Below are 13,159 nucleotides of genomic sequence, written 5' to 3' on the forward strand. Positions count from 1 at the left end.
TAAGATTAACCCCTGACCGGGCCATAGACTGCAATGACACAAACACATGTCAAATGAGCCCCATTTGTGTTTTTTTTTTTTCTAAAAGTGTCCATCTGTTCACACTGGCACAGAAATGTAGTCATCCGATGTTTTATCAGTGTGTTGGAGGGGCTGGGGGTGGGTTCTGGCCATAGAAGCTGTGCAGACTACTTTTTTGGATCCAGCTTAAAAACTGCATTGGAGCTGGGAAGGAGGCAAACAAAGGAATTGATTCTGTACTTTAAAATGGTATTTCCTTTTTATGATGCCAAAACAGAAATAACTACTGGATATCTGTGAACAGAGCCTAAGATCAGGGAATAATGTGTTACAATGTACGCATTACTGATGAACATAGCGAGGATTTTGACCCAAAATGGCGCCCCTTTTATTGCTAGACTTTGTTACCATTGTAACAGGACAGTCTGGAGCCTTTTAACTAGTGTGGAGGTCCCTGTGCCTTGTGCATATATTTACACCAGCCATGAACAAGATGGATCATGTCCTAAAGTAACCCCTTGGCTGCCTCTGTTATGGATTTCCACACCCTGCATGATACCGATTTGTTGATTCTCTTTTCTGTAAAAAATAAGTTTATGAGTTAATTCATTTAACAAATTAAAGGATTTATAGAAAAGTAGCTGTGCCCAAAGCAACCACAAGAGGGCACTGTTGCAACAACCATCTTAATAGAAATGCAGAAAGTGACCAGAATGGAGCACAACTGCACAGAGAACCAATACTAGAATAGAACAGGAGAGCACTGCGGCCTAGCAGTCATCTCAATAGGACATGTTTGAGTACCAGAATGACCACAAGAGGGCGATGCTGCATAAGAGCTTTAGCTATGATCTTAGAAAGATGCGCTGCATTGTGGGATTTATTGTCCCGACGTTCAATTTGATACTAAAAGGGACAGTACCGAGCACAATTAGATTGGAACGCAAACAAGAGAGGGTGTGGAACGCATAAACCGGAAGTGCTCCTTGCAAATTACAGTTCCCGAGTCAAGATAAACAGCTGGAGCCCTGGAATGGAAAGAAGCATCACTGCTATTGTCACTGAGCCCTGCTCAGAAGGTGACACTGTGTCCTGGGAGATGGCCTCCATTATCCTTCATTATACATATACATGGGCAGATATGCATATCATTAATGAATGTATATTTACATAGTATGTGTGTGTGTGTATATATATATGTATGTATATATATATATATATATATATATATATATATATATATAGTGAACATGTATATACATAGTCGTATCTAATATATGGTTGTCATCTGTAAATATGCTAGGGTTGCCCACTTTACTTTTTATGGACAGCTTTTCAACAAATCCCAGACAAACAATATATTTTATGGACAAATTAGAAAAGCATAATAAATCATTATGATTATAAGTGACACATGTCTATAGATCATAATTCAGATCTGAGACATCTGCTGCATTCACTGTAAAATAATGATAATTAGTCATAATAATCTGTACAAGTTTCTCCAGCTTCAAAAAAAAATCACGACCGCTTCCTTTTTTCTGGAATTTCCAGTCATTTCTGGCCGGTTGGCAACTCTGGGGTCAGCTGTGGATGTGAGTCCAGCACACTAAATAAGGACTAGGCAGTAAATAATATGCACATTTTTTTTTATGAGTTCTCAGGTCCAGTGTTAGGAGTGTGTTGATGGATCTTCATCCTAACTCACCTAGGATGGACAAGGAGGTGGAGACGCCAATGATGGAGAGAATTCTAAACTTAACCTTAAAGATTGTCTGTCTGCTAACCGGAGAGGTGAGCAATCATGGGAGCGCTGTCACATGGCAACAGTCTTATCACTGTTAAAGGGTTAAGGCACGGATACACATTTAGGCCCCCTTCACACATCCGTATAAAACCAGTACCAGAAAGAATAGTACCGGTGTCATCAGTGTGCCATCAGTGTTTTTTGAGTATGGCAAAAGAAAAAGAAATGACAAAGCTTCTCCTATATTTTTCAGTGTTAAACACACGGACTGTACACTGATGCCATCCATGTGCTGTTCGTGTTTTACACGGACTGATAGACTTGTATTGACTCTTGCCATCCATGCTTCCGGCAAAAAACGGACATGTCTCCTTATGGTTTACATAGAAACATGGTCTGTAAAAATACGGACGGACATGTACATAACACCATAGATTATATTGGGTATGTGTGGTATCTATGAAAAAACGGATAGAGCACGTACTGCAAACAAGGACATGTGATGGGGGCCTTAATAAAACAAGTGGGATCCGCCGACTGTCTACCAACAGATTATATCTGGAGACATGTCTGCTTTTGTTCGGCATAGAGATAAACCAGTGCCAGCAGCTTTCACACAGAGAACACAGGAGCGCTCGGCTAGCTGTTCATTCCTGTGTATGGAGGAGCTGGGAAATATAGCTGTAAACCAAACAATTGTTCAGCTTTATTATTTACAGTTTGTTGTCAAGCGAAAATGTCATAGCTGCTATACTACAGAGGTGGCTGATAGAACAGTGCTTACAAGCTCTTTACTATTGAGCTTGTAAGCACTGCTCTGAAGCTGGTTGGATCGCTGAAGCAAAATGTTAGCTTCTGATCCCAGCTAGCTTCAGTGTGACTGCACTTCCAATGCTGCAGAGGCAAAGCTGTCTTATATAACAGAGTAAGAAACACACAATTGTGCCTAGCAAGCAGGCTGGGGAGCTGTGCGCTCCTGCTAAAGATGACATAAACCTTTTAATAAAACAGATATAACTGAAGGTGAGAAGTGGCACTGAAACAATGAAAAAATCAAGATATTTTAAAAAAAGATAATCCTTTTGTTTCATAGTTTACATATAGTTAACTTGTCTGTCCATCCTGTGATTTCCATAATTACACAACTTTTACTTCTTAGTTCAATGGTGAGGAGCGGATACTTGTAAAACAGTGCTATGGCTGGAGAAGGGAGGGATTCGGAGAAGTGTGTCACATTGCATCACTTATTTCTATGAATAAAACACTATGAAGAATTTTGTGTAATGTGTCACCTGCTAAGGCTCATCTGTGTTAATAAAACAGTGCCGTGACTGTAAAAAAGTGGCACTCTAGAACAGGGCTGTTGAGGCGGAGTCGGTGTCCATTTTGGTGGAGTCGGAATCGGAGTCAGTATAAAATGGACCGACTCCTAAAATCTATAATAAATTGGGTACAGTAGTTCAATGCAGTTTGTGGGGAATATTTTTCATAAGAATTTGGGAAAGTTATGAAATGTCCTATAAACGTCTGTCCTATTCCTGATCTAAGGGTCTAGACTTTTAGCTGAGATGAATCTGTGCTGCAGTAAATTTATCACTTAAACATGAGCCGTGTATGAGGGAGTCGGAGTCATGGAAATTGAGGAGTCGGAGTCGGAGGTTTGGCTTATCGACTCCACAGCCCTGCTCTAGAAAGCACGTCAAATGTATCATCATCTCTTTTAGTTTCTTTTGTCTATGAATACAAGACCCACAAGTCATGAAATTGTGTGTTTGCATTATTTGTCATAACACAGGATTATGGTCCTCAGATGAAGCCCTGGGATAATTTTGCAGGTAGCAGTCATTCCTGTCTTGCAGGTAGACTGAGAAACCCTTGGAGTCCTATTAATGAGCTGAAGATCTTAGAGCTCACTAATATGATCATTGAGCTGCTGACTGGAGAGGTGAGCGCTGCTGGGAACGCAATATAATACAAATAACAATATGAAGGTTTCTGATGATGATTTTTATCATTGTGTGTCAGGTTCCTATAAGGTATCAGGATGTCGCTGTCTATTTCTCCATGGGGGAATGGGAGTATTTAGAAGGACAAGGATCACTACAAGGATGTCATGAAGGAGAATCAACAGACATTCTCATTACTTGGTAAGAGGAGACTTCATGATTTGTGCACACTGATCTAGAGAGCACAAGTCCTGAACTGGTGACCGGTCTGGATTTGGATATTCTGCTGTAGAAAGGATATTTAGGTAACCCACCAAGTTATAACTGTTTCAGTTCAACCTCATACTACTGTAGATTCTTGTGTCCATTTCAACGGTTCTTTTCTAGAATGTCCCATCCCCTCTCAATTTATTATTTTTTGATTTTTTTTCATCTTGTGTATGGTTGTCCCCTTTCTGTTGTGGACATCATGGTGTTCAGAAAAAAAAAAGCTTGGTCCTCTCACAGCATCTGCAAAATAAGATTCATTGGTCAAATCGGCATATTTTTACATGGTGTCTCTTGAATGCAACACTGCACTACAGAAAATAATATCTTCTTATGACTCAGGAAAGCAGGGTAGAGCTTTTTCCACATTTAAGCTGAATGAAGCTTTCTGCTCCATTGATCATCACTGAGAGTAATAGAGAGAGCCATAAAATGCACTGCACTAGCTTGGTCAGGCAATGAATAGATCTTGGCAGGGTGTATGACTGACCGCCCTTCCATTTAAATGGGACACGTGCCCCTTTCTTGTGATCAGTGGAGGTCTCAGCATTGGGCCGCCTTAGGTATCAGACCATTTACACCTAATCTGTGGCTAGATGATAAGTTGTAATTGTAAGATACAGTGGCATGTAAAAGTTTGGGCACCCCTGGTAAAAATAACTGTTACTGTGAACAGTTAAGCAAGTTGAAGATGAAATGATCTCTAAAAGGCCTAAGGTTGAAAAGAACACATTTCCTTTGTATTTTAGGCAAAAAAAAATTGTCATTTTTTACATTTTAAAAATTACAAAAAGGAAGATGGGCCGATGCAAAAGTTTGGGCACTCTGCATGATTAGTACCTAGTTATCCCAAAATGGTCAAAAAGGTTATTACTTCCAATCAAAATTTATCAACACAAAAACCTCAGGCTATAAACCCACGGTTACAAGGAAGCAAAAAGAGAAAAGACTCGTAAAATAACTAATTTATTTCAATATTTTTTAAAAAAATACTAGTAGAAGTTTAAAAAACAGGTACCTTCAAAACAGCCCACAACAAACATACATCCCTCTTGGCTATTACAAAAAAAATTCAATCAACACCCTATTTAAAATAATAATATATTACATCTGTAACTAATATTGCACATGCCTTTTTAGTAAAGTGCTATAGTTGCTGAACAAAGTGTGTATACACATTTAAGGAAGCCTTCAGTAATTAAAGTGCCAATGTGCACATATACACATTTAGTAAGCAGAAAAAGTGCAAAAAAGTGTACATATAAGTAGAATTCAAGGCAGTGCAGACAAATACAAATATATATGCTCTATGCAGCCTATTCACTCAAGTAGTGAAGTTAAACCTGTAAGGTGGATGCATTAGAGTAGAGACTTTTTTTCCCAAGGGTTACTTACATAATGTTTGCAAAAGAAAGAAATAGCCTGGGGGGATGTGCCGTTGTAAACCCCGACGACGCCGTTTCGCCTTCAGCTTTTTCAAAAGGGGCATGTACTCAAGTGTGGTCTAAGTGCTACTATAAATGTGTAGTGGGCAGGTGAGTTTAATTAACAATAATGAATGGGGAGACATGATAGGGTTTTCGGCGCATGCGTTAGCTACACAGGGTCCCATTTATGAATGAGAACTTCCGTACTCCAGCGCGTGACACGCAAGCGTGGAACGCATGCTGCGTCTATTGCGCAGGACCGGAAGTTCAATGGGCCCGTTCGCGCGCATGCGCACTCTCCATCTAAGGAATCCCCATATAACAGTGGCGGAGTTCAACGGAGGCGTGGAGAGCAGGAAGATAAATGTACTCTCGCGACCATCGCGTACAGAAGGTAAATATACAGGAGAGAAGTGACAGGACATTGAGAATATAATAAAGATTATAGAAAAAAGAAGAAGAAAGATTAGTGAGTGAAAACAAGAATAGGAATATATTAGTGGGTTACTAGGAATAAGTGGGTAAGAAATACCTGGCAAATAAGAAAAAATAATAAATATATCATCAAAATTAGTACAAGATAAATTAATAATGCAGACATGTGAAAATATAAAAGTGCAAGAGAATAATTTTTCGGGCAAATAGGTGGAGGTCCTTCACCACCGTGAACTGGTCTAGATATGAGGACGGGGAAAAGGTTAGACCCTTTTCTAAAACCCTCTCCTGAATCTCAGTCAAAGGAAAATTAGAGAGGTTCACTACCTTTAATTGGTCATTCTGTCTCTTTGTTGGTCTCTTGGAGAATATTTCTAGATATTTCCTTTGATGCATCCTTGTAACAGGTCTACAAACCCATAGAGAATCATAATGGGTAATTTGGCTCGTATACTTATTAATTATCATTTATGCATTTTTATTCGTTTCTAGATTTACATGTATATTTATTAGTTGGCATGGGTTGTCCCTCCATTCTTTCTATCCATAATTTAATACTGCTATTATCTACTGACATCCCTTTTTCTTGTTTTTCTTTTCCTTTTCCCTGTTCTATTCTCACTTTAATTATATTTATGTCAATAATATTTATGCTAATATTCCCTTTAATTAGTGAAGCACCCTCTTTTATTTTATATTTTTTATTCTGTTATTGATTTTAACAATTTATCGTTATTCAGTTATCTTACCTTTGTGCGGGTCTTGTGCCATGTGGATCTGGTGGCGGTCGCTGGTGGATCTCGTTTTGGATGTCTTCCCCTCCTGTGTGTGTGGCATCCTGGAAGCTGCGTGCGTTGGGAGATAGCTTTTGGTCTCCAAATTCGCAGGAAATGAAGGGACAATGGCATCCCTCTTTGGATCCCCATTCAACCATAGGGACTCTTATCTTTATATTAGGAGAAGGAAAAGGAAAGAAAGGAAGAAAATAGAGAAAAAAGAAATTTAAGAAATGCACCTTTTTATTAATTTTTTATCACCATTAATTTTTCATAAGTATAATTGTATGTATTTATGTTTATTCTCTTGCACTTTTATATTTTCACATGTCTGCATTATTAATTTATCTTGTACTAATTTTGATGATATATTTATTAGAGACCAACAAAGAGACAGAATGACCAATTAAAGGTAGTGAACCTCTCTAATTTTCCTTTGACTGAGATTCAGGAGAGGGTTTTAGAAAAGGGTCTAACCTTTTCCCCGTCCTCATATCTAGACCAGTTCACGGTGGTGAAGGACCTCCACCTATTTGCCCGAAAAATTATTCTCTTGCACTTTTATATTTTCACATGTCTGCATTATTAATTTATCTTGTACTAATTTTGATGATATATTTATTATTTTTTCTTATTTGCCAGGTATTTCTTACCCACTTATTCCTAGTAACCCACTAATATATTCCTATTCTTGTTTTCACTCACTAATCTTTCTTCTTCTTTTTTCTATAATCTTTATTATATTCTCAATGTCCTGTCACTTCTCTCCTGTATATTTACCTTCTGTACGCGATGGTCGCGAGAGTACATTTATCTTCCTGCTCTCCACGCCTCCGTTGAACTCCGCCACTGTTATATGGGGATTCCTTAGATGGAGAGTGCGCATGCGCGCGAACGGGCCCATTGAACTTCCGGTCCTGCGCAATAGACGCAGCATGCGTTCCACGCTTGCGTGTCACGCGCTGGAGTACGGAAGTTCTCATTCATAAATGGGACCCTGTGTAGCTAACGCATGCGCCGAAAACCCTATCATGTCTCCCCATTTATTATTGTTAATTAAACTCACCTGCCCACTACACATTTATAGTGGCACTTAGACCACACTTGAGTACATGCCCCTTTTGAAAAAGCTGAAGGCGAAACGGTGTCGTCGGGGTTTACAACGGCACATCCCCCCAGGCTATTTCTTTCTTTTGCAAACATTATGTAAGTAACCCTTGGGAAAAAAAGTCTCTACTCTAATGCATCCACCTTACAGGTTTAACTTCACTACTTGAGTGAATAGGCTGCATAGAGCATATATATTTGTATTTGTCTGCACTGCCTTGAATTCTACTTATATGTACACTTTTTTGCACTTTTTCTGCTTACTAAATGTGTATATGTGCACATTGGCACTTTAATTACTGAAGGCTTCCTTAAATGTGTATACACACTTTGTTCAGCAACTATAGCACTTTACTAAAAAGGCATGTGCAATATTAGTTACAGATGTAATATATTATTATTTTAAATAGGGTGTTGATTGAATTTTTTTGTAATAGCCAAGAGGGATGTATGTTTGTTGTGGGCTGTTTTGAAGGTACCTGTTTTTTAAACTTCTACCAGTATTTTAAAAAAAAATATTGAAATAAATTATTTATTTTACGAGTCTTTTCTCTTTTTGCTTCCTTGTAACCGTGGGTTTATAGCCTGAGGTTTTTGTGTTGATGATTAGTACCTAATAGCACCCCCTTTTGCAAGTATCACAGTTTGTAAACATTTTTTATAGCCAGACAAGAGTCTTTCAGTTCTTGTTTGAGGGATTTTCATCCATTCTTTCTTGGTAAATTTTTCCAGTTCTGTGAGATTTCTGGATCCTCTTGCATGCACTGCTATTTTGAGGTCTAGCCACAGATTTTCAATGATGTTCAGATCAGGGGCCTGTGAGGGACATTATAAAACCTTCAGCTTGCACCTTTTGAGGTAGTTTATTGTGGATTTTGATATGTGTTTAGGATCATTATTGATTTGTAGAAGCTATCCTCTATTCAACTTCAGCTTTTTTACAGATGGTGTTTTGTTTACATGAAGAATTTGCTGAAATGTTATTAAACCATTCTTCCCTCTACCCATGAAATGTCCCCTGTGCCATTGGCTGCAACACAACCGCAAAGCATGATTGATCCACCCCCATGCTTAATGGTTGGCGAGATGTTCTTTTCCTGCCTTTTTTTGTCCACACGTACCTTTGATCATTGTGGCCAAAGAGTTCTATTTTAACCTCATCAGTTAAAAAGACTTGTTTCCAAAATGCATAAGGCTTGTTTGGATGTTCTTTTGTATACTTCTGACCCTGAATTTTATGGTGAGGACGCAGGATATGTTTTCTTCTGATGACTCTTGCATGAAGGCCATGAAGGTCTTTTGCAGTCAAGCAGGGCTTCTGATTTGCCTCTCTAGCAATCCTACTCGCAGCTCTCACTGAAATTTTGCTTGGTTTTCCAGACCTTATCTTGACCTTCACTGTTCCTATTAACTGCCATTTCTTAATTACATTTCGGAGGGAAGGCCAACTTGAAAACACTTTGCTATCTTCTTATAGCCTTCTCCTGCTTTGTGGGCCTCCACGATTTTGATTTTCAGTGCTAGGCAGCAGCTTAGAAGAACCCATGGCTGCTGTTTTTTGACACAAGGTTAGAGGAGGCTGAGTTTTTATAAAGCTGGGAAATTTGCATCACCTGGCCTTTCCTAACAATGATCGTGAACAAGCCATAACCCTAACAGGCGAATTAAGGGCTGAAACCTTATTGTTCACAATAACAGTAATTTTGACCAGGGGTGCCCAAACTTTTACATGCCACTGTAACACCTTTAACAGCTGGTTACAATGATTAGTGTAATAAAGTTGTAAAGTTCTGTTTACATTTCTGTTTTTAATTTATCATTTACATGATTGTTTTAATACATTCTTTTATTTTTGGAGGCTCAACTGCACTTTACATGTAGATTAGGTGAACATGTCTTGAAGAACAAACTGCTCCTTTCTTTTGATAAAGTAAAAACAATGATTCGTGTAATAAAGTTGGTTGGAAATATGGAAGAGTCCAGAATTTACTGCTTCACAGATGCTGAGCAATATCAGTTGCAAGTCTTATAAACTCCAATTGTAAAAAAAAATATATACAGCCTGTTATTACTATTTTTTTGGCACTAGACCTCCAACTATACCACCTCACTGAGGACACTTTTTGGCAGTTGTCTGATGAATGTAGATCTACTGTATGTATATGTTTTAACTTTTAAACTTTTCGTCGGGCACCTAGGCAGGATAGAACACTGTACACACACAAGGCGAGGTATGCAGCCCCACTTCCAAACTTGGCCTACGGAGAAAGGGTCCGTGCTCTGTCTCTTCCTAAATACGGTATTAGTCTTTTAACTAGTCTTATTCCATTGACCCTGTGCTGACATGTGACATACACATACATCAAATGTCAGGTGTGGGTATATAAAGCAGGTTCAGGAACAGTGACTGCGTCATAAGCAACAGTTAGGCAAGTATGATTTTGTTGTAATAGTTTGGTCTATTGTGACACTATTGTCTAGTTATTCTTTATGCTTGCCTATGTAACTTATTTTGCAGATCATTTCATACACTGTCATCACTTCCTGCCCCATTGGGACTCAAAGTCTAAATTCCCTATCAGTATGTCTTGTGTGTATATTGCTATTGTTCCATTAGTCTTCTCACCCCATAGGCCTATAATGTTAGCAGTTGGTACAGCCTCCTTCTACCCAATCTCCTGCATTAATTGCCTTTCTCTAAACCTTTTCTACACTTTGGTCATGTCTTATGTTACTTACCAAGATTCAGTCCTATGCTTTTGGTTGCTCTATTTAAGAGCAGAATAAAATAGGGACAGAGACCTGATTCCAGTGGTTTATCATATACTGGGCTTCTTGCTGTAGTTTTGATAAGACACTTTTGTATCTCCTGCAGCTCTGCTAGTCCTCTCAGTGATAAGTTTCCGCTATGTTGTTTTGATATCATTGAGCTCTCGCTAGCTCTGCACCGCACAGTTTAATTGCTGTGTTTTTTGCCTATAAATCGTGTAAACAGAAAGCTGTCAATCAAATGTGTGTGAGGGCTTAGACAGAGTTTATTATTGGGAAGAATAGTGGATAAAACCGTGCTATTATCAGAACTACAGTAAGGAGCCCAATATGTGATCTAGGCCTGGAATTGTATCTCTGCCCCTCTTTTATACTGCCATCAGCTTGGAAGCATTAGTCTGGTCTAACATTTCCTTTAATTATTAATATTCTTTAACCACTACTTTTTTCTTTTCTACCAGATACCAGTGAAACTGCAAATATGTCTAAAAGATCCCACAACCCTGTCTGTTTACTAGATTTTTGGACTGACAATTTTCTGAATATTCAGCCTGTGAAATGCAAATCAGCATATGTTACTAAGGAGCCACCTTCATGTGAAGAAGCTTGTCCTACCAACACTGACATACACATCACAAAGGGAAATATCCATCTCCATATATTAAAGATGAATTGTTCTCAGGTGACGAAGTGATTCTCTCGACAAGTGTCATTTATACACCCACCGATCTTCTACAAAACCTATCTCATATTGAGAACTCGGTCTCGTGTGATGGGGAAATCCTCTGAGATGTTGACCTTTTTTCAACTGCAGATCATGCACAATATTTACCTACCAGTAATAAGGAGGATTTGGCTTTATCTAAGGATCACAATATTCTCACAAACAAGGCACGAACTATGAATAAAGCACAAGAATGTTTTGAATGGGACATGTGTTTTCCAAGCATGATACGATGCATAGAACATCAGTTTAATCACACAAGTGAAAAATCCTACACTTGCCCAGAATGCAAGAAATGCAAGAAATCTTTTACTACTGATCCAGATTTTGTTTCACATTTGAGGATTCACCAAGGAGAGAAAAATGTTATCTGTGGCGAATGTGGAAAGAATTTTAAGAGAAGGATGCATCTCTCCATGCATGAGAAGATCCACACAGGCGAGAAACCATACTCATGCAAGGAATGTGGAAAATGTTTTATCCGACACTCTTATTTCACCATCCACCAGAGAATCCACACTGGATAGAAGCTGTATTCTTGTTCAGAATGTCAAAAACGTTTTACCAGAAAACCAGAACTAGTGAGTCACCAGAAGATTCATACTGGAGAGAAGCCATTTCTCTGCACAGAGTGTGGAAAATGCTTTAATAGTAACAAAAGTTTGTATCGACACCACATGAGTCATACAGAGGAAAGGCCATTTCCTTGCACTGAATGTGGGAAAAGTTTTACCAGCAGAAGGAACCTTAATACGCATTTAAGAAGCCACACAGGGGGAAAACCATTTTCTTGTGACCAGTGTGGAAAGTTTAACTGTAAAAGAAATCTCCAGGCTCATCAGAGACTCCACACAGGAGAGAAACCAATCTATTGCACTGCCTGAAGGATGAGGTTTACCAATAAACCACAAGTTGTCCGTCATCAACAAGCTCATATACATCATACTGCAAGTGTTCATAAAGAGGACATTTTAATCACATTGGTGGATAATCCGTAATTTAACACAAAAAGCTTAAAAGCAGTATCATACTATCACTTGTTAGTTTGTAATAAAGCATAGTATTGAGTTACAGAACATTTGTGCCACATAGTTCATCTGCAGATATAAAAGCTGACTGTTTAAAAGATTAGTCCAGTTAAGAAATATAACATTGGTAGGGGTCCAACACTTGGCCCCCCCACCGATCATCTGTTATAAGCTCTTGCAGTAGCCTGATGCAAACACAATGAACAGAGCTGTACCGCACAGCTCCTTTCAATGTGTACAGTCATGGCCAAAAGTATTGACAATGACACCAAAATTATATTTTCACATGATCTGCTGGCCTCTGGTTTTTATTAGTGTTTGTCTGATGTTTATATCACATACAGAAATATAATTGCAATCATATTATGAGTACCAATAGGTTATATTGACAGTTAGAATGAGTTAATGCAGCAAGTCAATATTTGCAGTGTTGTCCCTTCTTCTTCAAGACCTCTGTAATTCTCCCTGGCATGCTCTCAATCAACTTTTGGACCAAATCCTGACTGATAGCAGTCCATTCTTGCATAATCAATGCTTGCATTTTTCCAGAATTTGTTGGTTTTTGTTTGTCCACCCGTCTCTTGATGATTGACCACAAGTTCTCAATGGGATTAAGATCTGGGGAGTTTCCAGGCCATGGACCCAAAATCTCTATGTTTTGTTCCATGAGCCATTTAGTTATTACCTTTACTTTATGGCAAGGTGCTCCATCATGCTGGAAAAGGCATTGTTGGGCGCCAAACTGCTCTTGGACGGTTGGGAGAAGTTGCTCTTGGAGGACATTCTGGTACCATTCTTTATTCATGGCTGTGTTTTTAGGCAAGACTGTGAGTGAGCCGATTCCCTTGGCTGAGAAGCAACCCCACACATGAATGGTTTCAGGATGCTTTACAGTTGGCATGAGACAAGACT

General features: G+C 38.8%; 1 protein-coding gene across 2 annotated transcripts; it reads left to right on the top strand.

The window, feature by feature from the left end:
- The first annotated feature begins 895 nt into the window (after nucleotides 1-895).
- LOC141273815 (gastrula zinc finger protein XlCGF66.1-like) lies at nucleotides 896-12,501 on the top strand. 2 transcript variants are annotated; one of them, XM_073686192.1, is made up of 5 exons: nucleotides 896-1,100; nucleotides 1,686-1,815; nucleotides 3,564-3,713; nucleotides 3,794-3,915; nucleotides 10,957-12,501. In XM_073686192.1, coding segments are annotated over exons 2-5 (381 nt in total). In that variant the 5' UTR covers nucleotides 896-1,100; nucleotides 1,686-1,707; the 3' UTR covers nucleotides 10,958-12,501. The 2 variants fall into 2 exon arrangements, with proteins under 2 accessions (XP_073542293.1, XP_073542292.1); XM_073686191.1 differs by lacking the exon at nucleotides 10,957-12,501 and adding an exon at nucleotides 6,584-7,323.
- Nucleotides 12,502-13,159: the final 658 nt, after the last annotated feature.

Source organism: Phyllobates terribilis, unplaced genomic scaffold, assembly GCF_046119375.1.
Source record: "Phyllobates terribilis strain yellow unplaced genomic scaffold, ASM4611937v1 Scaffold_5__5_contigs__length_657084704, whole genome shotgun sequence".
Classification (NCBI taxonomy): domain Eukaryota; kingdom Metazoa; phylum Chordata; class Amphibia; order Anura; family Dendrobatidae; genus Phyllobates; species Phyllobates terribilis.